Genomic DNA, 27,431 nt, shown 5'->3' with positions numbered 1-27,431 from the left:
GTCCCTCGATGCAGGGAGTCTGTTGCCAGCAGGCTCCCTGAAAATAAAAAACCTAACAAAAAATAAGAATTTACTCACCGGTAATTCTATTTCTCATAGTCCGTAGTGGATGCTGGGGACTCCGTAAGGACCATGGGGATTAGCGGCTCCGCAGGAGACTGGGCACAACTATAAAGAAAGCTTTTAGACTACTGGTGTGCACTGGCTCCTCCCACTAAGACCCCCCTCCAGACTTCAGTTAGGACACTGTGCCCGGAAGAGCTGACACAATGAGGAAGGATTTTGAATCCCGGGTAAGACTCATACCAGCCACACCAATCACACCGTATAACTCGTGATACAATACCCAGTTAACAGTATGACAACAACTGAGCCTCTCAACAGATGACTCAACAATAACCCTTTAGTTAAGCAATAACTATATACAAGTATTGCAGACAATCCGCACTTGGGATGGGCGCCCAGCATCCACTACGGACTATGAGAAATAGAATTACCGGTGAGTAAATTCTTATTTTCTCTAACGTCCTAAGTGGATGCTGGGGACTCCATAAGGACCATGGGGATTATACCAAAGCTCCCAAACGGGCGGGAGAGTGCGGATGACTCTGCAGCACGAATGAGCAAACTCAAGGTCCTCCTCAGCCAGGGTATCAAACTTGTAGAATTTAGCAAACGTGTTTGACCCCGACCAAGTAGCTGCTCGGCAAAGTTGAAGAGCCGAGACCCCTCGGGCAGCCGCCCAAGAAGAGCCCACCTTCCTCGTGGAATGGGCTTTTACTGATTTAGGATGCGGCAGTCCAGCCGCAGAATGTGCAAGCTGAATCGTACTACAGATCCAGCGAGCAATAGTCTGCTTTGAAGCAGGTGCACCCAACTTGTTGGGCGCATACAGGATAAAGAGCGAGTCAGTCTTTCTGACTCCAGCTGTCATGGAAACATAGATTTTCAGGGCCCTGACTACGTCCAACAACTTGGAAGCCTCCAAGTCATTTGTAGCCGCAGGCACCACGATAGGTTGGTTCAGATGAAAAGCTGATACCACTTTGGGGAGAAACTGGGGACGAGTCCTCAATTCTGCCCTATCCATATGGAAAATCAGATAAGGGCTTTTACATGACAAAGCCGCCAATTCTGATACACGCCTGGCCGAAGCTAAGGCCAACAACATGACCACTTTCCACGTGAGATATTTCAAATCCACAGTTTTTAGTGGCTCAAACCAATGTGACTTTAGGAAATCCAACACCACGTTGAGATCCCAAGGTGCCACTGGAGGCACAAAAGGGGGCTGAATATGCAGCACTCCCTTAACAAAAGTCTGAACTTCAGGTAGTGAAGCCAGTTCTCTCTGGAAGAAAATCAATAGAGCCGAAATCTGGACCTTAATGGAACCCAATTTAAGGCCCATAGTCACCCCTGACTGTAGGAAGTGCAGGAAACGGCCCAGCTGAAATTCCTCCGTTGGGGCCTTCCTGGCCTCACACCACGCAACATATTTCCGCCATATGCGGTGATAATGGTTTGCGGTTACTTCTTTCCTAGCTTTAATCAGCGTAGGAATGACTTCCTCCGGAATGCCCTTTTCCTTCAGGATCCGGTGTTCAACCGCCATGCCGTCAAACGCAGCCGCGGTAAGTCTTGGAACAGACAGGGCCCCTGCTGCAGCAGGTCTTGTCTGAGTGGTAGAGGCCAAGGGTCCTCTGACATCATTTCTTGAAGTTCCGGGTACCAAGCTCTTCTTGGCCAATCCGGAACAATGAGTATAGTTCTTACTCCTCTTCTCCTTATTATCCTCAGTACCTTTGGTATGAGAGGAAGAGGAGGGAACACATAAACCGATCGGTACACCCACGGTGTCACTAGAGCGTCCACAGCTATCGCCTGCGGGTCTCTCGACCTGGCGCAATATTTTTCTAGCTTTTTGTTTATGTGGGACGCCATCATGTCCACCTGTGGCCTTTTCCAACGGTTTACAATCATTTGAAAGACTTCTGGATGAAGTCCCCACTCTCCCGGGAGGAGGTCGTGCCTGCTGAGGAAGTCTGCTTCCCAGTTGTCCACTCCCGGAATGAACACTGCTGACAGTGCTAACACGTGATTTTCCGCCCATCGGAGAATCCTTGTGGCTTCTGCCATTGCCGTCCTGCTTCTCGTGCCGCCCTGTCGATTTACATGGGCGACCGCCGTGATGTTGTCTGACTGGATCAGTACCGGCTGGTTTTGAAGCAGGGGTTTTGCCTGACTTAGGGCATTGTAAATGGCCCTCAGTTCCAGAATATTTATGTGCAGGGAAGTCTCCTGACTTGACCATAGTCCTTGGAAGTTTCTTCCCTGTGTGACTGCTCCCCAGCCTCGAAGGCTGGCATCCGTGGTCACCAGGACCCAGTCCTGTATGCCGAATCTGCGGCCCTCTTGAAGATGAGCACTCTGCAGCCACCACAGCAGAGACACCCTTGTCCTTGGAGACAGGGTTATCAGACGATGCATCTGAAGATGCGATCCGGACCACTTGTCCAACAGGTCCCACTGAAAAGTTCTTGCATGAAACCTGCCGAATGGAATCGTTTCGTAGGAAGCTACCATTTTTCCCAGGATCCGCGTGCAGTGATGCACCGACACCTGTTTTGGCTTTAGGAGGCCTCTGACTAGAGAGGACAGCTCCTTGGCCTTCTCCTCCGGGAGAAACACTTTTCTCTGTTCTGTGTCCAGAACCATCCCTAGGAACAGCAGACGTGTCGTAGGGACCAGCTGTGACTTTGGAATGTTTAGAATCCAGCCGTGCTGTTGTAGCACTTCCCGAGATAGTGCTACCCCGACCAACAACTGCTCTCTGGACCTCGCCTTTATCAGGAGATCGTCCAAGTACGGGATAATTAAAACTCCCTTCTTTCGAAGGAGTATCATCATTTCGGCCATGACCTTGGTAAAGACCCTCGGAGCCGTGGATAGACCGAACGGCAACGTCTGGAATTGGTAATGACAATCCTGTACCACAAATCTGAGGTACTCCTGGTGAGGATGGTAAATGGGGACATGCAGGTAAGCATCCTTGATGTCCAGTGATACCATGTAATCCCCCTCGTCCAGGCTTGCAATAACCGCCCTGAGCGATTCCATCTTGAACTTGAATTTTTTTATATATGTGTTCAAGGATTTCAAATTTAAAATGGGTCTCACCGAACCGTCCGGTTTCGGTACCACAAACATTGTGGAATAGTAACCCCTTCCTTGTTGAAGTAGGGGCACCTTTACTATCACTTGTTGTGAATACAGCTTGTGAATTGCCTGTAACACTGCCTCCCTGCCTGAGGGAGTGGTTGGCAAGGCAGATTTGAGGAAACGGCGGGGGGGAGACGTCTCGAATTCCAGCTTGTACCCCTGAGATACTACTTGAAGGATCCAGGGATCCACCCGTGAGCGAGCCCACTGATTGCTGAAATATTTGAGACGGGCCCCCACCGTACCTGGCTCCGCCTGTGAAGCCCCAGCATCATGCTGTGGACTTAGAGGAAGCGGGGGAGGACTTTTGCTCCTGGGAACTGGCTGTATGCTGCAGCTTCTTTCCCCTACCTCTGCCTCTGGGCAGAAAGGACGCGCCTTTAACCCGCTTGCCCCTATTGGGCCGAAAGGACTGTACCTGATAATACGGTGCTTTCTTTGGTTGTGAGGGAACATGGGGTAAAAATGTAGACTTCCCAGCTGTTGCTGTGGAAACGAGGTCCGAGAGACCATCCCCGAACAACTCCTCACCCTTATAAGGCAGAACTTCCATGTGTCGTTTGGAATCTGCATCTCCTGTCCACTGCCGGGTCCATAACCCTCTCCTGGCAGAAATGGACATTGCACTAATTTTGGATGCCAGCCGGCAAATATCCCTCTGTGCATCCCTCATGTATAAAAGTGCGTCTTTTATATGCTCTACGTTTAGCAATATAGTGTCCCTGTCTAGGGTATCTATATTTTCTGACAGGGAATCTGACCACGCAGCAGCAGCACTGCACATCCAGGCTGAAGCAATAGCGGGTCTCAGTATAACACCTGTGTGTGTATATATAGATTTCAGGATAGCCTCCTGCTTTCTATCAGCAGATTCCTTCAGGGCGGCCGTATCCGGAGACAGTAGTGCCACCTTCTTTGACAAGCGTGTGAGCGCTTTATCCACCCTAGGGGATGTTTCCCAGCGTGACCTATCCTCTGGCGGGAAAGGGTACACCATTAGTAACCTCTTAGAAATTACCAGCTTTTTATCAGGGGAAGCCCACGCTTCTTCACATACTTCATTTAACTCTTCAGATGGAGGAAAAGCTACTGGTAGTTTTTTCTCTCCAAACATTATACCCTTTTTTGTGGTACCGGGGGTAACATCAGAAATGTGCAACACATTTTTCATTGCCTCAATCATGTAACGTGTGGCCCTACTGGAAGTTACATTAGTCTCATCGTCGTCGACACTGGAGTCAGTATCCGTGTCGACATCTGTGTCAGCCATCTGAGGTAGCGGGCGTTTTAGAGCCCCTGATGGCTTTTGAGACGCCTGGGCAGGCACAGGCTGAGAAGCCGGCTGTCCCACAATAGGTATGTCGTCAAACCTTTTATGCAAGGAGTCGACACTGTCGCGTAAGTCCTTCCACAGCACCATCCACTCAGGTGTCGACCCCGCAGGGGGTGACATCATGTTTACAGGCATTTGCTCCGCCTCCACATAAGCCTCCTCATCAAACATGTCGACACAGCCGTACCGACATACCGCAAACACACATGGAATGCTCTGACAGAGGACAGGACCCCACAAAGCCCTTTGGGGAGACAGAGAGAGAGTATGCCAGCACACACCAGAGCGCTATATAACACAGGGATCCCACTATAAATGAGTGTTTTCCCTTATAGCTGCTTTTTTATATATATCATATATATATTATCTATACTGCGCCTAAATTTAGTGCCCCCCCTCTCTTTTTTACCCTTCTGTAGTGTTCAGACTGCAGGGGAGAGCCAGGGAGCTTCCTTCCAGCGGAACTGTGAGGGAAAAATGGCGCCAGTGTGCTGAGGGAGAAGCCCCGCCCCTTTTTCAACTGACTTTCTCCTGCTTTTTCTGGAATACTGGCAGGGGTAATTTTACATCTATATAGCCTCTAGGACTATATATGATGTAGATTTGCCAGCCAAGGTGTCATATATTGCCCTCAGGGCGCCCCCCCCCCAGCGCCCTGCACCCATCAGTGACCGGAGTGTGAGGTGTACATGAGGAGCAATGGCGCACAGCTGCAGTGCTGTGCGCTACCTTGGTGAAGACCGAAGTCTTCTGCCGCCGATTTTCCGGACCTCTTCATTGCTTCTGGCTCTGTAAGGGGGACGGCGGCGCGGCTCCGGGAACGAACACCAAGGTCGGGTCCTGCGGTCGATCCCTCTGGAGCTAATGGTGTCCAGTAGCCTAAGAAGCCCAAACTACCACCTGTTAGGTAGGTTCGCTTCTTCTCCCCTTAGTCCCTCGCTGCAGTGAGTCTGTTGCCAGCAGATCTCACTGTAAAATAAAAAACCTAAATGTACTTTCTTTCTAGGTGCTCAGGAGAGCCCCTAGTGTGCATCCAGCTCAGCCGGGCACAAGCATCTAACTGAAGTCTGGAGGGGGGTCTTAGTGGGAGGAGCCAGTGCACACCAGTAGTCTAAAAGCTTTCTTTATAGTTGTGCCCAGTTTCCTGCGGAACCGCTAATCCCCATGGTCCTTACGGAGTCCCCAGCATCCACTTAGGACGTTAGAGAAATGCTTTCTTACAGGAAACTCAGGAAAGATCCTGAAATGCACCCAGCTCCTCTGGGCACAGTATCAAACTGAGGTCTGGAGGAGGGGCATAGAGGGAGGAGCCAGTGCACACCCAGAGTCAAAGTCTTTCTTAAAGTGCCCATGTCTCCTGTGGAGCCCGTCTATCCCCATGGTCCTTACGGAGTCCCAGCATCCTCTAGGACGTTAGAGAAATATATGTTAACAGTAGATATAACAAAACACAGTAGATACTGGATGTATATCACAGGGCATTTGTACCACACAGCCCTGAAAGTATGCACTCTTTCTTAACTAACACTGTCCCAGTGACAGGTAGAATACTTAAGTGTCCTGTAAAATGCACAGCGCTGGTGATCAGGCGGCTTTACAGAGGAGGATTTGCCCCAGCAGTCCCAGGAACTGCTCAGCTCCGAAGTGATGGCTGCTGACAGGGAGTGAGGGAGAGAGATGCAGCTCCAGGGCGGGAACATTTACAGAAATGGTGCCCTGGGGCTGGGGGAGGGGCTACAGGTTATGCCTTCTCCCCCTGCTGGATTCCCCACTGGGCGCTGCGGGTCATTAAAAACGGGGTTTTAATTAGAGAAAAAAAAACCACCTGTCCCAGTGTCCCGGCGGCTAGTGGAGCGGCTGCCCAGTAACAGTGCACGCGCGGACGCGCCGGATCGCGGTTTAACAGCGGCCAAAGAGACCCCTTACCTCCCCTTTACCTGCGTCCACGCGATCCTGAAGGGCAGTGTGCGTGACTAACAAGAAGAACACCGGAGCCTTCGTTGTAGTAACCCGGCAACCAGGGCGTGGGAGTATACAGCGCCGCTAAGGGAGTGATGGAGCTGCAGCTGAGTATGTCTTATGACATTAAAAGCTGCAGCCCTTGAAGTCTTGAAAGTTTTTTTTTCTTCTTTCTTCAAAAAAAGCTATAGTATGGGCTGCAAAAGCAGCCCCCCTGTTGATTGCCTGCTTACTGCATGGCACCAACTTACAAACTGAGCTCCTGTGCACGGAGGCGGGGTTATAGAGGAGGCGGCGCTGTGCATCTTGGGAACAGTCAAAGCTTTGAGCCTGTTGGTGCCTCGGATCAAGATCCTACTCTACACCCCTATGTTAATCCTTGTGGAGCCCAGTGTACCCCGCAGCAGAAAGAAGAAAAATTTGAAAAACTAATGTCGACCTTTTCATGTGTCGACCAATAGTGGTCGACCTAATGAGTATCGACCTTAACACTGTCGACCATCTGACCGGATGCCCTCCAGATGGGCTGCCATGTGCTTTTTACTAAGGAGTGGCTTCCGTCTGGCCACTCTACCATACAAGCCTGGTGGATTGCTGCAGAGATGGTTGTCCTTCTGGAATGGTCTCCTCTCTCCACAGAGGAATGCTGTAGCTCTGACAGAGTGACCATCGGGTACTTGGTCACCTCCCTGACTAGGGCGCTTATCCCTCAATTGCTCAGTTTAGACGGTCAGCCAGCTCCAGGAAGAGTCCTGGTGGTTCCGAACTTCTTCCATTTACGGATGATGGAGGCCACTGTGCTCACTGGGACCTTCAAAGCAGCAGATATTTTTCTGCACCCTTACCCAGATTTGTGCTTCCAGACAATCCTATCTCGGAGGTCTACAGACAATTCCTTTGACTTCATGCTTGGTTTGTGCTCAGACATGCACTGTCAAATGTGTGGGACCTTATATAGACAGATGTGTGCCTTTCCAAATCATGTCCAATCAACTGAATTTACCACAGGTGGACTCCAATTAAGCTCTAGGAATGATCAGTGGAAACAGGATGCACCTGAGCTCATTTTGAGCTTCATGGCAAAGGCTGTGAATACTTATGTACATGTGATTTCTTAGTATTTTAGTTTTAATACATTTTCAAAAATCTCAAAAAAGAAAAAACTGTTTTCACATTGTCATTATGGGGTATTGTGTGTAGAATTTTGAGGGAAAAAATTAATTTATTCCAGTTTGGAATAAGGCTGTAAAATAACAAAATGTGGAAAAAGTGATGCGTTGTGAATACTTTCCGGATGCACTGTAAATGGAGAGGTATCGTTGTGCAGTGTATAAAAGGGCAGTATATGATGGGGGTGCAATGTACAAATGGTGTGTGTCGAAGGGAGCTCTGTTAGGTGCCCTCCAGTGGCACCACAGAGATAAGGAGCAGCGTTACACTTTAATATAAGTCGTTATACACGGTCGAGTCACTTTATTATGACCACCTCCTACATTTGACGTTGGCAGCGCGTAGCCCATGAAGGACATCATGTGTCATACGCTGGCTTGGTGGATACATAAGGTAGAGATATGCGGCAGGCACTTTTCGTGTTTTGTTTTTGGTTCTAATTCCCCGCTCGTGGTTTGGTTTTGGATTGGTTTTGCCTGGTTTGGTTTTGGATTGGTTTTGCCAAAACCACCCTTTCGTGTTTTGGTTTTGGATGATTTTTGAAAAAAACATAAAAACAGCTAAAATCACAGAATTTGGGGTAATTTTGATCTTTCGGTATTGTTAACCTCAATAACATTAATTTCCACTCATTTCCAGTCTATTACGAACACCTCACAATATTGTTTTTAGGCCAAAAGATTGCACCGAGGTGGCTGTATGACTAAGCTAAGCGACACAAGTGTGCGCCACAAACACCTGGCCCATCTAGGAGTGGCACTGCAGTGGCAGACAGAATGGCACTTAAAAAAACTAGACCCCAAACAGCACATGATGCAAAGAAGAAAAAGAGGTGCAAGATGGAATCGTCCTTGGGCCCTTCCACCCACCCTTATGTTGTATAAACAGAACATGCACACTTTAACAAACCAATCATTTCAGCGACAGGGTTTGCCACACGACTGTGGCTGAAATTACTGGTTTGTTTGGGCCCCCACCAAAAAAGAAGCAATCAATCTCTCCTTGCACAAACTGGCTCTACAGAGGCAAGATGTCGACCTCATCCTCCGATTCCTCACCCCTTTCACTGTGTACATCCTCCTCCTGAGTATTAATTTATCCCCACTGGAATCCACCATCACAGGTCCCTGTATACTTTCTGGAGACAATTGCTGGTCAAAGTCTTCCCGGAGGAATTTATAATTAATTTTGAGGAACATCATCTTCTCCACATTTTGTAACGTCCTACGCCGATCGCTGACAAGGTTACCGGCTGCACTAAACACTCTTTCGGAGTACATACTGGAGGGGGAGAAGCTTAGGTAAAATAAAGCCAGTTTGTGCAAGGGCATCCAAATTGCCTCTTTTTCCTGCCAGTATACGTACGGTCTGTCTGACATGCCTACTTGGATGCTGTCACTCATATAATCCTGCACCATTCTTTTAATGGTGACATGATCATATGCAGTGACAGTAGACATGTCAGTAATCGTTGGCAGGTCCTTCAGTCCGGACCAGATACCAGCACTCACTCCTGACTGCCCTCCATCACCGCCAGCGGGTGGGCTAGGAAATCTTATCCTTTTCCTCGCAGCCCCAGTTGCGGGAGAAAATGAAGAAGGAGCTGTTGACGGGTCACGTTCCGCTTGAGTTGACAATTTTCTCACCAGCAGGTCTTTGAACCTCTGCAGACTTGTGTCTGCCGGAAAGAGAGATACAACGTAGGCTTTAAACCTAGGATCGAGCACGATGGCCAAAATGTAGTGCTCTGATTTCAACAGATTGACCACCCTTGAATCCTGGCAAAGCGAATGAAGGGCTCACAAGTCCCACATACTTTGCGGAATCGTCCTGTCTTAGCTCCTCCTTCAATTTCTCAAGCTTCTTCTGCAAAAGTCTGATGAGAGGAATGACCTGACTTAAGCTGGGAGTGTCTGAACTGACTTCACGTGTGGCAAGTTCGAAGGGTTGGAGAACCTTGCACAAGACGGAAATCATTCTCCACTGTGCTTGAGTCAGGTGCATTCCCCCTCCTTTGCCTATATCGTAGGTGGATGTATAGGCTTGAATGGCTCCTCCATCCTCTAAAGCATATAGAGTGTTGAATTCTACCTCGTTATCACCTTTTGCTTCAAGTGATAGCAGGGCAGGTTCAGGAGTGTTTGATGGCGCGCTTCGGCATGCAGTGGCTGAATGCAGAAAGTGGCCCACAATTTTTCGGGCCAACGACAGCATCTCCTGCCCGCCCCTGTAATTTTTCAAAAAAGTCTGCACCACCAAATTAATTGTATGTGCAAAACATGGGACATGCTGGAATTTGCCCAGATGTAATGCACGCACAATATTGGTGGCGTTGTCCGACATCACAAATCCCCAGGAGAGTCTAATTGGGGTAAGCCATTGTGCAATGATGTCCCTCAGTTTCCGTAAGAGGTTGTTAGCGGTGTGCCTCTTATGGAAAGCGGAGATACATAGCGTAGCTTGCTTAGGAATGAGTTGGCGTTTGCGAGATGCTGCTATTGGTGCCGCTGCTGTTGTTGCTGCGGGAGGCCATACATCTACCCAGTGGGCTGTTACAGTCATATAGTCCTTAGTCTGCCCTATTCCACTTGTCCACATGTCTGTGGTTAAGTGGACAGTGGGTACAACTGCATTTTTTAGGATACTTTTTCTGACATCTCTGTCCATTCTCGGTATCGCCTGCCTAGTGAAGTGGAACCTAGATGGGATTTGATACCGGGGACACAGTACCTCAAACAATTCTCTAAGTCCCACTGAACTAATGGTGGATACCGGACACACGTTTAACACCAATATAGCTGTCAAGGCCTCAGTTATCCGCTTTGCAAAAGGATGACTGTTGTCATATTTCATCTTCCTCACAAAGGACTGTTAGACAGTCAATTGCTTACTTGAAGTAGTACAGTTGGTCTTCCGACTTCCCCTCTGGGATGATGATCAACTCCCAGCAGCAACAACAGCAGCAGCAGCAACAGCAGGCGTACCACTCAAGGATCCTCTGGAGGAATCCCGGTTAGTAGAGGACTCCTCAGTCTTGCCAGTGACATGGCCTGCAGGACTACTGACGTTCCTGACTAAGGAGGAAGTTGACGTTGAGGGAGTTGGTGGTGTGGCTTCTGATGAATGCGCAGCAGGTGACATATAAGGGAGGATGTTCCTAGGTGGTTAACATCCTTACACCTACTTATTACAGATTGACAGAGGCAACACACGGCTTGACACCTGTTGTCCGGAATTGTGGAGAAATAATTACACACCAAAGAGGTGGCTTTTTTGGTATTTTGCCAGGAATCACAATGGGCTTACTCATCCCAAGGACAACAGGTCTCTCCCCCGGTGCCTGATTTAAACAATCCACATCACCATCAGAATCCTCATCGTCAACTTCCTCCTCAGCGCCAGCAACACCCATATCCTCATCCTGGTATACTTCAACAATGACATCTTCAATTTGAATATCAGAAACTGGACTGTGGGTGCTACTTCCGGCACTTGCTGAGGGCGTACAAATGGTGGAAGGAGCTACCTCTTCCCGTCCAGTGTTGGGAAGGTTAGGCATTGCAACCGCCGACACACTTGGACTGTCCTTGGGGATTTGTGATACTATCTTAGAACGCACAGTTCTTTGCTGTACTTTTTCCAGCTTAAGTCTTATCATTTTTCTAGCGGGAGGATGTGGGCTTCCATCGTCATGTGAAGATGAACCACTAGTCATGAACATAGGCCAGGTTCTTAGCCGTTCCTTGCCACTCCATGTCGTAAATGGCATATTGGAAAGTTTACGTTTCTCCTCAGACCATTTAAATTTCTTTTTTTGGGTCTTTTTACTGGACTTTGGCTTTTTGGATTTTACATGCCCTCTACTATCACACTGGGCATCGGCCTTGGCAGACGACGTTGATGGGATTTCATCATCTATGTCATGACTATTGGCAGCAGCTTCAGCACTAGGAGGAAGTGGCTCTTGATCGTTCCCTATTTTATCCTCCAAATTTTTGTTCTCCATTATTTTTCTGGAGTTATAGAACAATATGCGGTACAGGAGAGCGTACCTCTACACCACACAGGGCAAACCCTGTGAAAATTATGTGGATTAAATATTAATAACCCCTTTATTTGGAGTAAATACACAGCACAGGACAGCACCACTTAACTTATATGGCAGCACCACTGGACTGGACTTATACGGAATTATATGGACTTATATGGAATTATACGGCAGTACCACTGGACTTATACGGCAGTACCACTGGACATATACGGCAGTATCACTGGACTGGACTTATACGCCAGTACCACTGGAATTATACGGCAGGATCACTGTAATTATACGCCAGTACCACTGGACTTATACGCCAGTACCACTGGAATTATACGCCAGTACCACTGGAATTATACGCAGGTACCACCGGAATTATACGGCAGGATCACTGGAATTATACAGCAGGATCACTGGACTTATACGGCAGAACCACTGGACTTATACGGCAGAACCACTGGACTTATACGGCAGTACCACTGGACATATACGGCAGTATCACTGGACATACACAGCAGTATTACTGGACTGGATTTATAAGCCAGTACCATTGGAATTATATGGCAGGATCACTGCAATTATACGGCAGTACCACTGGACTTATACGGCAGTACCACTGGACTTATACGGCAGTATCACTGGAATTATACGCAGGTACCACCGGAATTATACGGCAGGATCACTGGAATTATACAGCAGGATCACTGGACTTATACGCCAGTACCACTGGACTTATGCGGCAGAACCACTGGACATATACGGCAGAACCACTGGACTTATACGGCAGAACCACTGGACTTATACGGCAGTACCACTGGACATATACGGCAGTATCACTGGACATACACAGCAGTATCACTGGACTGGATTTATAACCCAGTACCACTGGAATTATATGGCAGGATCACTGCAATTATACGGCAGTACCACTGGACTTATACGGCAGTACCACTGGACATATACGGCAGTACCACTGGACATATACGGCAGCACCACTGGACATATACAGCAGTACCACTGGACATATACGGCAGTACCACTGGACTGGACTTATACGCCAGTATCACTGGACTTATACGGCAGGATCACTGGATTTATACGCCAGTACCACTGGAATTATAAGGCAGGATCACTGCAATTACACGGCGGGATCACTGGAATTATCCGGCAGAATCACTGGAATTATACGGCAGGATCACTGGAATTATACGGCAGGATCACTGGATTTATACGGCAGGATCACTGGATTTATACGCCAGTACCACTGGAATTATATAGCAGGATCACTGGAATTATACGTCAGGATCACTGGAATTATACGCCAGTACCACTGGAATTATACGGATACAGCAGTATCAAAGGACATATACAGCAGTATCACTGGACATATACGACAGTACCACTGGACATATACAGCAGCACAATACACCACCACTGAACTGATGCAGCACAACAAAGCACAACTGGACTGGACTTATACAGCAGCACTGGACATATGGCAGCAGAGGACACCACCACTGTGACTGGACTGATGGAGCACAAGACACCACCACTGGACTGATGCAGCACAACACTGCACCACTGGACTGGATTTATACAGCAGCACTGGATATATGGCAGCAGAGCACACCACCACTGGACTGATGCAGCACAGCACAGCACCACTGGACTGGATTTATACAGCAGCACTGGATATATGGCAGCAGAGCACACCACCACTGGACTGATGCAGCACAACACTGCACCACTGGACTGGATTTATACAGCAGCACTGGATATATGGCAGCAGAGCACACCACCACTGGACTGATGCAGCACAGCACAGCACCACTGGACTGGACTTATACAGCAGCACTGGATATATGGCAGCAGAGGACACAACCACTGTGACTGGACTGATGCAGCACAAGACACTAACACTGAACTGAGGCAGGACACTGAGCACTGAGGACGGAGACACGTCCTCTGTCTACACTCTCCAATGCCGGAGTAAAATGGCGACGACACACGGCTCCTTATATGGAATCCAAACCCCACGAGAATCCGTCAGCAGGCTATGATGTTTTGCCTCGTTCTGGTTTCCGAGTCAGGCAGGAAAACACGAGCCTGACTCGGATCCGGGCTCAGGTAGTGAAGTCCGGTAGGGTTCAGTTCTCTGAGAACCGAACCGGCTCATCTCTAATATAAGGTGTGCGATACGCCGTCTGCACACATATCACTCGTTGCGGTCATGGGTAAAAGGAGCGATGTATCTGAGTTGCAAAAAAAGATGAGTATCGGATTTCAGGCCAAGGGTGCCAGTATTTCTGAAACAGTGCATTTTGTGAACTGTTCGCATGCTGCTGTAGTGAAGATGTATCATAACTGGACAAATGGCACCAATGCACATAACAGACATGGAAACTGCAGAGCACCACGTGCCATTGATGTGAGAGCAGTGCTGAAAGTAGGGTGGTATGGGGTGGTACGGAGTACCATTAAGAAATATGGTGGTGGTACGCAGTACCACCAGTCCACTGCTGGGGCATAATTTCTAAGGGGAATTTTTGTAAAATGGTGCCAGTGGCATAAAATATAATAGGCATTACGGTGTGTGGTATATTATATAATAGGCATTACTGTGTGAGGCATAATGTGTAATGGGCATTACGGTGTGTGGCATAATGTGTAATGGGAGTTATGGTGAATGACATAATATGTAATGGGCATTAAGGCATGTGGCATAATGTGTAATAAGCATTACGGTGTGTGGCATAATGTGTAATGGGCATTACAGTGTTTGGCATAATGTGTAAGGGGCATTACGGTGTGTGGCATAATGTGGCCATGCCCCTATTGTCATGTAGCCACTTCCGTAGTTTCATGTGACCACGCCCCCTCATGACATGTGACCACGCCCATTTTTACTATCAGTACCACTAAGAAAAAATTTCTACTTGCACTACTGTGTGACAGGTGAACGTTGGCTATAAAGGTGCATGAAGGCCCACAGACATGCTACAGTGGAGCAGCTCATCATCAAAATGTACCTGTGCCAACCTACCAACACCTTATTGAGTCACACCCAGCCCATCTAGCTGCTGTCCATTCTGCATACAAAACGTTACTGTGACTATTAGCTGGTGGTCATAATAATGTGACTCGACCGTGTAAATGGCAACTGCCACGCCAGAAACCTACCCCTACCCCCACTCTCTCTTCCCAGCACCCTCTCTCAATATGCAACAAGTGTGAAACTGTCAGATCAGTATTTTTTATTTATTAGCAGCATGCTGTAACATCTCCCTGAATTATCGCTTTCACTTTCAGCTGTGACAGCTTAAGGAGTCATTTAGTACTTGGGTGGCCTCTAGTAGCCGCCGGCGCACATAACAGAAAAGTGGAGCAGCCTTTCCCTCTCATTATATAGAATAGCTTATATGTGCCAAACTACAGTATCTAACTTCTTTGAGGCTCATTTACTGTTGGACATATGTAAATTTTGTGACACGTCTCTCAGACGGAGCTGTAAATGCCCTCTTCAGTGCCATGTGCACAGGTGTTGCTTTCTCAATCTTCCAGAAAAATACTTTTCATAGGTAGGCAATGTGGCATGACATATAATTACTATGGTCTCTTTCAAACTTGTATTTATGGTTGGCATACACCGTATTGTGTAGCTCGTTTCACGGATTATAAATAAAATTTTGTCAGTGTTTTATGTGCCTTCTAAATTTGGCAGGTACGTCCTAGTGGTAACACCGGCCCTGTGCGCATACAGAGCCAGCAACATTCAACCAATGAACAACAAAGTGTCCCCAGTAATTGCTTTTAAAGATTGGCAAGGAAATCTAAAGATTCTTCCTTCATTAACTATTCCCAACAGCTAACTGTTCAGACCTATCAATGTAATTAAATTTACATGCATATTGGATTATGTTACTAAGGGATCCTTTAACATGAACAATATTTATTTTATGTACATACGTTTACTATGTTTATAGTCATACTAGTAAAGGCTAATGGAATAATATTAAAAATAAGATTTTACTTACCGATAAATCTATTTCTCGTAGTCCGTAGTGGATGCTGGGACTCCGTCAGGACCATGGGGAATAGCGGCTCCGCAGGAGACAGGGCACACAATTTAAAAGTTTGACCACTAGGTGGTGTGTACTGGCTCCTCCCCCTATGACCCTCCTCCAAGCCTCAGTTAGGATACTGTGCCCGGACGAGCGTACACAATAAGGAAGGATTTTGAATCCCGGGTAAGACTCATACCAGCCACACCAATCACACCGTACAACTTGTGATCTGAACCCAGTTAACAGTATGACAAACGTAGGAGCCTCTGAACAGACGGCTCACAACAATAACAACCCGATTTTTTTGTAACAATAACTATGTACAAGTATTGCAGACAATCCGCACTTGGGATGGGCGCCCAGCATCCACTACGGACTACGAGAAATAGATTTATCGGTAAGTAAAATCTTATTTTCTCTGACGTCCTAGTGGATGCTGGGACTCCGTCAGGACCATGGGGATTATACCAAAGCTCCCAAACGGGCGGGAGAGTGCGGATGACTCTGCAGCACCGAATGAGAGAACTCCAGGTCCTCCTCAGCCAGGGTATCAAATTTGTAGAATTTTACAAACGTGTTCTCCCCTGACCACGTAGCTGCTCGGCAGAGTTGTAATGCCGAGACCCCTCGGGCAGCCGCCCAAGATGAGCCCACCTTCCTTGTGGAATGGGCCTTGACAGATTTAGGCTGTGGCAGGCCTGCCACAGAATGTGCAAGTTGAATTGTGCTACAAATCCAACGAGCAATCGTCTGCTTAGAAGCAGGAGCACCCAGCTTGTTGGGTGCATACAGTATAAACAGCGAGTCAGATTTTCTGACTCCAGCCGTCCTTGAAATATATATTTTCAATGCTCTGACAACGTCCAGCAACTTGGAATCCTCCAAATCGCTAGTAGCCGCAGGCACCACAATAGGCTGGTTCAGGTGAAACGCTGAAACCACCTTAGGCATAAAGTGAGGACGCGTCCGCAGTTCTGCCCTGTCCGAATGGAAAATCAGATATGGGCTTTTATACGATAAAGCCGCCAATTCTGACACTCTCCTGGCTGAAGCCAGGGCCAGTAGCATGGTTACTTTCCATGTAAGATATTTCAAATCCACCGATTTGAGTGGCTCAAACCAATGGGATTTGAGAAAATCCAAAACTACATTAAGATCCCACGGTGCCACTGGGGGCACAACCGGGGGCTGTATATGTAGTACTCCTTTTACAAAAGTCTGGACTTCAGGAACTGAAGCCAATTCTTTCTGGAAGAAAATCGACAGGGACGAAATTTGAACCTTAATGGACCCTAATTTGAGGCCCATAGACAATCCTGTTTGCAGGAAATGTAGGAATCGACCCAGTTGAAATTCCTCCGTCGGGGCCTTCCTGGCCTCACACCACGCAACATATTTTCTCCAAATGCGGTGATAATGTTGTGCAGTCACCTCCTTCCTGGCTTTTACCAGGGTAGGGATGACCTCTTCCGGAATGCCTTTTTCCCTTAGGATTCGGCGTTCAACCGCCATGCCGTCAAACGCAGCCGCGGTAAGTCTTGGAATAGACACGGTCCCTGCTGAAGCAGGTCCCGTCTTAGAGGTAGAGGCCACGGATCTTCCGTGAGCATCTCCTGAAGTTCCGGGTACCAAGTTCTTCTTGGCCAATCCGGAGCCACGAGTATCGTTCTTACTCCCCTTTGCCGTATAATTCTCAGTACTTTTGGTATGAGAGGCAGAGGAGGAAACACATACACTGACTGGTACACCCATGGTGTTACCAGAGCGTCTACAGCTATTGCCTGAGGGTCTCTTGACCTGGCGCAATACCGGTCCAGTTTTTTGTTGAGGCGGGACGCCATCATGTCCACCATTGGTCTTTCCCAATGGACCACAATCATGTGGAAGACTTCTGGATGAAGTCCCCACTCTCCCGGGTGCAGATCGTGTCTGCTGAGGAAGTCTGCTTCCCAGTTGTCCACTCTAGGGATGAACACAGCTGACAGTGCTAACACATGATTTTCTGCCCAGCGGAGAATCCTTGCAGCTTCTGCCATTGCCCTCCTGCTTCTTGTGCCGCCCTGTCTGTTTACGTGGGCGACTGCCGTGATGTTGTCCGACTGAATCAACACCGGCTGACCCTGAAGCAGAGGTTTTGCCAGGCTTAGAGCATTGTAGATTGCTCTTAGCTCCAGTATATTTATGTGAAGAGACGTCTCCAGGCTTGACCACACGCCCTGGAAGTTTCTTCCCTGTGTGACCGCTCCCCAGCCTCTCAGGCTGGCATCCGTGGTCACTAGGACCCAGTTCTGTATGCCGAATCTGCGGCCCTCTAACAGATGAGCACTCTGCAACCACCATAGCAGAGACACTCTTGTCCTTGTGGACAATTTTATCCGCTGATGCATCTGCAGATGCGATCCGGACCATTTGTCCAGCAGATCCCACTGAAAAGTTCGTGCATGGAATCTGCCGAATGGAATCGCTTCGTAAGAAGCTACCATTTTTCCCAGGACTCTTGTGCATTGATGCACAGATACTTTTCCTGGTTTTAGGAGGTTCCTGACTAGATCGGATAACTCCCTGGCTTTCTCCTCCGGAAGAAATACCTTTTTCTGAACAGTGTCCAGAATCATCCCTAGGAACAACAGACGTGTCGTCGGGATCAGTTGGGATTTTGGAAAATTCAGAATCCACCCGTGTTGTTGGAGCACTACTTGGGTTAGTGCTACTCCGACCTCCAGCTGTTCTCTGGATCTTGCCCTTATCAGGAGATCGTCCAAGTAAGGGATAATTAAGACGCCTTCTCTTCGAAGAAGGATCTCTTCCAGATTCGCTATCACTGCTCTGAGTGACTCCATCTTGAACTTGAATTTTTGTATGTACAGGTTCAGAGATTTTAGATTTAGAATCGGTCTTACCGAGCCGTCCGGCTTCGGTACCACAAATAGCGTGGAGTAATACCCCTGTCCCTGTTGTAGGAGGGGTACCTTGACTATCACCTGCTGAGAATACAGCTTGTGAATGGCCTCCAATACCGTCGCCCTGTCGGAGGGAGACGTTGGCAAAGCAGACTTTAGGAAACAGCGAGGAGGGGACTTCTCGAATTCCAACCTGTAACCCTGAGATACTACCTACAGGATCCAGGGGTCCACCTGCGAGTGAGCCCACTGTGCGCTGAAATGTTTGAGGCGACCCCCCACCGCCCCTGAGTCTGCTTGTAAGGTCCCAGCGTAATGCTGACACCTTTGTAGAAGCCGGGGAGGGCTTCTGCTCCTGGGAAGGAGCTGCTTGTTGCAGTCTCTTACCCTTTCCTTTGCCTCGGGGCAAATAGGAATGTCCTTTTGCTCGTTTGTTCTTATAGGAACGAAAGGACTGCGGCTTTTTCTGCTGGGAGGTGACCTGGGGTAAAAAGGTGGATTTTCCGGCCGTTGCCGTGGCCACCAGATCCGATAGACCGACCCCAAATAATTCCTCCCCTTAAACGGCAATACTTCCATATGTCGTTTGGAATCCGCATCACCTGACCACTGGCGCGTCCATAAACTTCTTCTGGCAGATATGGACATCGCACTTACTCTTGATGCCAGAGTGCAAATATCTCTCTGTGCATCTCGCATATAAAGAAATGCATCCTTTAACTGCTCTATAGTCAGTAAAATACTGTCCCTATCCAGGGTATCAATATTTTCAGACAGTGACTCCGACCAAGCCACGCCAGCACTGCACATCCAGGCTGAGGCGATTGCTGGTCTCAGTATAACACCCGTATGTGTGTATATACTTTTTAATGTATTCTCCAGCCTCCTATCAGCTGGATCCTTGAGGGCGGCCGTATCAGGAGACGGTAACGCCACTTGCTTTGATAAGCGTGTGAGCGCCTTATCCACCCTAGGAGGTGTTTCCCAGCGCGCCCTAACCTCTGGCGGGAAAGGGTATAATGCCAATAACTTCTTTGAAATTAGCAGTTTTCTATCTGGGGTAACCCACGCTTCATCACACACTTCATTCAGTTCCTCTGATTCAGGAAAAACTATCGGTAGTTTTTTCACACCCCACATAATACCCCTTTTTGTGGTACTTGCAGTATCAGAGATATGCAAAGCCTCCTTCATTGCCGTGATCATATAACGTGTGGCCCTACTGGAAAATACGTTTGTTTCTTCACCGTCGACACTGGATTCAGTGTCTGGGTCTGTGTCGACCGACTGAGGTAAAGGGCGTTTTACAGCCCCTGACGGTGTCTGAGACGCCTGGACAGGTACTAACTAGTTTGCCGGCTGTCTCATGTCGTCAACCGACTTTTGTAGCGTGCTGACACTATCCCGTAATTCCATAAACAAAGCCATCCATTCTGGTGTCGACTCCCTAGGGGGTGACATCACCATTACAGGCAATTGCTCCGCCTCCACGCCAACATCGTCCTCATACATGTCGACACACACGTACCGACACACAGCAGACACACAGGGAATGCTCTGATAGAAGACAGGACCCCACTAGCCCTTTGGGGAGACAGAGGGAGAGTTTGCCAGCACACACCAAAGCGCTATAAATATATATAGGGACAACCTTAATAAGTGTGTTCCCTTTATAGCAGCTCAAATATTATAAATATCGCCAATAAGTGCCCCCCCTCTCTGTTTTTACCCTGTTTCTGTAGTGCAGTGCAGGGGAGAGTCCTGGGAGCCTTCCTCGCAGCGGAGCTGGGCAGGAAAATTGCGCTGTGTGCTGAGGAGAATAGGCCCCGCCCCCTTTTCGGCGGGCTTCTTCTCCCGGTTTTTTTGGAACCTGGCAGGGGTTAAATACATCCATATAGCCCCAGGGGCTATATGTGATATATTTTAGCCAGAATAGGTATATTACATTGCTGCCCAGGGCGCCCCCCCCAGCGCCCTGCACCCTCAGTGACCGCTGGTGTGAAGTGTGCGGAGAGCAATGGCGCACAGCTGCAGTGCTGTGCGCTACCTCATGAAGACTGAGACGTCTTCTGCCGCCGGTTTCTGGACCTCTTCTCTATTCGGCATCTGCAAGGGGGTCGGCGGCGCGGCTCCGGTGACCCATCCAGGCTGTACCTGTGATCGTCCCTCTGGAGCTAGTGTCCAGTAGCCTAAGAAGCAAATCCATCCTGCACGCAGGTGAGTTCACTTCTTCTCCCCTAAGTCCCTCGTTGCAGTGAGCCTGTTGCCAGCAGGACTCACTGAAAATAAAAAACCTAACAAACTTTTTCTAAGCAGCTCTTTAGGAGAGCCACCTAGATTGCACCCTGCTCGGACGGGCACAAAAACCTAACTGAGGCTTGGAGGAGGGTCATAGGGGGAGGAGCCAGTACACACCACCTAGTGGTCAAACTTTTAAATGTTGTGCCCTGTCTCCTGCGGAGCCGCTATTCCCCATGGTCCTGACGGAGTCCCAGCATCCACTAGGACGTCAGAGAAATTACTAAGTGATTCACCACGCCCTACGGGCGCTCTTCACACCGTCGCAAGGGGCTACTCCCCCTTACCCCATGCACATCCTTTGGGTATGTAATATTTGTATTATATGAAGTATTACCTTCAAGCATAATGTTGTTAGTGGTTAAATATTTTACAGCCAAAGGGCGTGCGATGGTCAAGGGGGTGTAGGCCTTTGCGACGGCGTGAAGAGAGGACGCAGGGCACGATGAATGACCTTGTGTGTTAATAATATGTTATGTGTACATGATGTAGGTATAAAGACAATGTTTGGTAAATACCACATACACAGCGTGTGTGTTGGGAGATTATTGCTCATATATATATATATATATATCACTATACAGCCCCTTCCCCTATATAACATCACATACATAGTGTGCGCGCTGGGGACTTATCCTTCATAACAGTATATGGCATTAGCCTCTCACCAGCTTCATTGTCCCCGCACACTGCATACTACAGATTCTCAACTCTGCACCAGCACCAGAAACAGCAACCACCATTTTCCTTCCTGGCCGTGCAAGGCATGCCGTGAGTTGTAGTCTCCCCATAGCACTGCCGTGACATGCACCCTCCGCAGTCTATCGTGCCAGAAACACATATGCCCCACAGTGCCAGATATGCCCCACAATGCCTGTTATACATATGCCAGATATGACCCATAATGCTAGATATACATATGCCCCACAAAACCAGATAAACATATGCCCCACAGTGCCAGATATGCCCTTACAATGCCAGATATACATATGCCCCACAGTGCCAGTTATACATATGCCCCACAGTGCCAGATATGCCCCACAGTGCCAGTTATACATATGCCACACAATGCCAGATATACATATGCCCCACAATGGCAGATATACTTATGCCCTACAATGCCATATATACATATGCCCCCAGTGCAAGATATGCACCACAATGCCAGTTATACATATGCCCCACCCACACCACCCCTCCCGCTGCTGCTGTGTCAGATCGGGGGATGGAGAGGAGAGCGGAGCGCGGGCCCATCCCTCAGTGCTGCTCTGTCAGACTCTGGTGGTCTCCGGCCGCGGCATGTATTTTCTCAACTGAGCACTGGTTCATTAGCCAATCAGAGCTCACGGACCGGCAGCCACGGCTCCTGATTGGCTGGCGGTTCACAAGCTCTGATTGGCTAACAAACCGGTGCTCAGTTGAGAAGATACACGCCGCGGCCGGAGACCAAAGTCTGACTGAGCAGCACTGATGGACGGGACCGCGCTCTCCTCTCCTTCCCTGACACAGCAGCGGGCTCGGAAGGGGAGGAGGAGCACATTGGTGGCTTTTACCGTAATAGCCGCTAACGGTGGCTATGGTGTGTGTGAGTGGCGGGCCGCGGGTACGGCGTACGGGTGGCTAGATTCTTAACGGTACTCGGTACCCGAGCGTACCGCCACTGTCTACTATCCAGATCTGTGACTCTATAACTCAGAGCTCCTAGCCACGCCCAGCGTTAGCAATGAGTCATAGAGTCACAGATATGGACAAATATATATGAGATAGCACATAATATGGGGAGGAAAGTGTACATGTAACTATCAGTTACAGCTGAAATACTGTAGCATGAAAATGAAAATAGTAAATCCTGGTAAGTTTATTGCTGAAACCTGATCTCGGCTTGGTATGCAGGCTTGTTGGCCTGGACATAAATGAATGTCTATTTTAAAGGAGTGGAACTAATGGCATGAAAAGATTACATTTATATCTAAGAAAGGAATGAAACTTTGTACATCCTAGCAATATAACAATACTCCTTTTTCTTTACAGGTACAGATATCTCCTACAAAATAAACATATATTTCAATAATGCACTTAAATGAAAAGTAACAGTGCAAACTAACTAGAAAATTAGCCATTGATAAAAAGAATAAGGGGACTACATATTCTACTTTTATTCACACATATATATATATATATATATATATATATATATTATATTAGAATATATAGACTATTAACTATTAAAAATATGTAACTTTATATTTATTATTTGCTAGAGCAACCATGGCAGAATAAAAAAAATACATCCATATGAATACACGATCACTGGGCTTTGAGTGATTTCATCCTTCTCACTACCTCTAATTGTATCAAATGCTGGGGGACTAATAAAAGACAAGCTTTTCAATGAAAGTGCATTTCATTGAAAGGTATATACAGAGCCTTTCAATCTTAGAATTATTATACTGTATACACTATACATATGCTGATGTCCCCACTACTCTTTGAGTGCTTCTCCACCTTCCACATAGTGACAAATGTTTCTTTTTTAAAAACAGTTTCTGTATGTTTGTGCAAAACTAATACCCCTTTCACATCTCCAATGCCGGATCCCACCCGGGAATTGGAAACGGGTCCTTCCCGGGTGGGATCCGACATTGGACCCTAACAGCAGGTTTCCCGACCCGGCAATATGTCGGGTCGGGTTGCAATACTGGCGGGGGGCAGAGCCAGCAGTGGGGGCGTAGGCGGAGCTGGGAGATGAGCTCATCTCCACGCCGCCTCTCCCTATGTAGTGAACGGGTCCCGGGTCGCATTGACCCGGGAATGCGTTCACACTGCCACTGACCCGGTATTCAACCCGGGAATAGCCCTTCTTATAACCCAGGATGAATTACCGGGTCAGGCGACACAGGAATTCTCCATGGCCCCTTTCACATGGCACACTGACCCGTGTCGACCCGGCAATATAGCGGGTTGATGCCGAGTTATTTGTGCGATGTGAAAGGGGTATAAGTCTGTATGTGCTTGCTTAAAGCCCACCTTTGTGTTCTAGCACAGGAACGTCTCCATAAGCATAAGATCATGCACCCTCCACCACTATATCCTATAGCATTACAGGCCATACCCAGCAATGCGATCCCTGTGTACTTTCCTCCTCCCTACAATAGCAAAACTGGGCAGTATCATATATTATTAATTTCATTTATTTATTAAGCGATGGTGTAGGAGTGGGGCAATAGGCTGAATTTTAGCCTTGGGCACAGAGAACCTTACACTGGGCCTCAGTTTAAGTCCAAAGAAACATGATGACTAAAACGTAAGCAAAGAACAAGATTATAATAGAGTTACCTGCAATGGCAGCATCCATCTCATCCTCATCCACGGACTCTTGTGTGTTGAAATTTGCGAAAGGTGACAAAGGATATGATGCATTTAAGTTTAAACCTAGCATGAAGTTATGTACTTTGCCAGCTCTTCCTTCACGTGTGCTAAATAGGGTGGTGTCACTAACCAAAGCCATCAACATGCGCTGCACCCAACTGGCTTGATTGTTTCTCTGAAATTCCTCTTCGGCTTCAGTATTTTCACTGCCTAAATGAGATAAAGACTGGGAGTAATACACAGAACTGTTATTCAGATAGTCACAGCTGATATATTGGGAGGGCACATGCTTATGATATCAAACCACTCGAGTGTCAGGATTTACAGTAACTAGGTTTTTACGTTTCAAACACACTCTAAAGCAGTGTAAATGTAACACCATGCTGGTCAGGGATGGGACATACTAGAACTCTTTGAGGAAAGCAGGCAGATTTTCCACAAGAAACTTACCTGCCCACCAGAGTCCCTGAACAGTTCACTGAAAAAAAAACAGTGCAGCCTATTAAAATGCTACCTGCTTTACAGATCTGAACTTCTGTAGCCAATCGATTTTCTAAACTTCAACAAAGATGACTTTCACAGCTCATTCATTGACAATATGGCTGTCAAAAACACTAAGGAGTAAAGTTACATTTAGTGGGAAATGGGAAGGGGTGAGTCGCGGGTTCAGTATGGTATGCCGGCGGTCGGGGCTCCTGGCGACCAGCATACCGGCGCCGGGAGCCCGACCGCCGGCTTACCGACAGTCTAGCGAGCGTAAATGAGCTACGCTATTTTATTCTCCCTCCAGGGGGGTCGTGGACCCCCACGAGGGAGAATAAGTGTCGGTATGCCGGCTGTCGGCATTCCGGCGCCGGTATACTGTGCGCCGGGATCCCGTCAGTCGGCATACTGAAGACCACCCATGAGTCACAGTGCACCATTTCAGAGGGGTACTTGTATTTTGGTCACCAGGCAGGAGCTCCGCATGTGTATACTGGACACACTGTAACATGGAAATCTGCATTTGTACAAAAGGACATTTGAGTAGGCTTGGAGTCTGTATACTGGATATCAAACAGGCATCTTGGCATCAAGGCTCTCCATGTGTATACTAGACAACAGAGATGTACTCCACATTGTATAATGGACCTCGGGGAGGGGGGGGGGGGTTCTACATTTATATGCTAGACTTCATATGAGGGCATCCAGTAAGTTTTTAAACAGGACACTGCATGAATACCAACAACAAAAGAAGAGAAACAAAGGAGTCGGTTTGCCTGGGGTGCTCATATCCGTTAGCTGCATAAGTTAGTGAATTTTTTTTATTGGATATACTTTATGAATACAGTAAGTCACACAAGCAGACACTGCTGATTAAAATGATATGCGGGAAGCCTATATTCTGTGTACGCTTTCAGCTGTATCTGCATACGAACTGTTATGTTACAGTGTTTTCCAGGAAAACAGTCACTGACACTGTTACGTAGCATTTCGTATGAAGATCCAGCTGCAATCGCACATAGAAAATAGGCATGCCACATATCATTTTAATCAGTAGTGTCTGCTTGAGTAACTTATTTACATTGCATTGTGAATAAGACACATTTTCAGTGAGAAAATGCACAAAAAGATGCCTGGTGTTAGTAAATGCGCTCAAGACTAGGCATGACTAGAAGAGATGTTTAACATGACTGCAGCAACGATGTAGACAGACACATCTGTATTCTGCAGTGCTTTACAGAGAATATTTGGCTAATCACATCGGTCCCAGCCTCAGTGGAGCTAACAATCTTACATTGGATACTATAGCCTTGGTACAGTCCCTATTCTGTAAAAAAAAAAAAAACTCTGAGAGGGTTGTATGTTATTATGAATAAAGGACTAGAGTAAGTGGAAACCAAAAAATGCAACTGAAGGTTTGGATATAATTAAACATTGGGGTATTATTCACGTATTTGAGTACTTAGGATGTGTATTATAACATTTAATTTGCCTATATTTTTGTTCAATATTTCTTGGGGGAAATCTATTGTTTTTATTCTATATTTTGCTAAACACAAAGTAATGCAACTAAACAAAGGTGTCAATCCAATTACCCTCAAAGGGGGTGAGTTGCCGTTGCAGCAGCATTCAAATGCTGGCAATGGCACTGCACTTTACCTCCCTCAAGGCCCAATCTCACCCCTCACTTGTGGACTCTTGTCTGGCAGTATGTAAGTGCGGCACACAGCATGTACTTGCAGGTAATTTGATTGTCCCCAAAGAGTATGTTATGACTTGCCTATATACATTAGGGGACCATGTACACAATTTTAAGAAGCTTATATCAATAAACATTGATAGAAGAACATCTAACAGCCTGTGAATAGTAGACATTCACTTGTAAATGAAATCTTTGCTTCTTACACCAATGCACTAAAACACAGCTATTCAGCCCACCGGACCATTTATGTACTGAACCTTTCCAGGCCTCCGCAGAGAATGTCCCATGTATGGAGTGATAGTCTAGCAACAATAGGTGTGGGTGGTGCTGCAACTGTGTTTGGGGGAATCTCTACTGAGCAATCACAAGGAGAGGGGACCATGGGAGAAGAGCTGTTGGCTCCAGTTGCTGGGAGTGCTGGCTGGGTGGAGAAGGGTGGCTGTGTATGTGGCTTTTTCTCTATAAATTAGACAAAAAAGGGACTATATATTTCTATATAGAACATCACATGTGCTTCTGCATTTGTATACTGCACAGTAGAGGTAGGTTCAGCACTCGTATACCGGACATCACATGAGGCTTTGCATTGTTATACAGGATGTGGTCAAGATGCCGTCAATAATACTGTATATAATATGGGGCTTTGTATTTTATAATGCAGATGAAATTTTGGCCTCTCCATTAGTGCACATGCAGAAAGTAAACACTTTATACTGGTCATCAGACGAGACAATGCTTTTGCATATTGGATATCAAAGGGGGGAGGGGGGGGAAAACATTTTTATACTGACCACAGCATCTATCTTTTATACAGGAGAGCTGATGGTGCTCTACATTTAATAAATAATGATTTGTATACTACTGATTAGAATGGGCTCAACATTTTATATTG

General features: G+C 47.4%; 1 protein-coding gene across 3 annotated transcripts in view; it reads right to left on the bottom strand.

Moving 5' to 3' along the window:
* PLA2G4A (phospholipase A2 group IVA) overlaps positions 1-27,431 on the bottom strand; it is a 772,031-nt gene that overhangs the window by 106,980 nt on the left and 637,620 nt on the right. For all 3 annotated transcript variants that reach the window (XM_063940241.1, XM_063940242.1, XM_063940243.1), the window contains one exon: positions 24,322-24,564. In XM_063940241.1, coding sequence (XP_063796311.1) covers positions 24,322-24,564 — 243 coding nt within the window. The remainder of the gene's footprint in view (positions 1-24,321; positions 24,565-27,431) is intronic.

Source organism: Pseudophryne corroboree, chromosome 9 (genome assembly GCF_028390025.1).
Source record: "Pseudophryne corroboree isolate aPseCor3 chromosome 9, aPseCor3.hap2, whole genome shotgun sequence".
NCBI lineage: Eukaryota > Metazoa > Chordata > Amphibia > Anura > Myobatrachidae > Pseudophryne > Pseudophryne corroboree.
The sequence above is the reverse complement of the archived record's forward strand: the minus strand, read 5'-3'. Positions and strand labels throughout refer to the sequence as shown.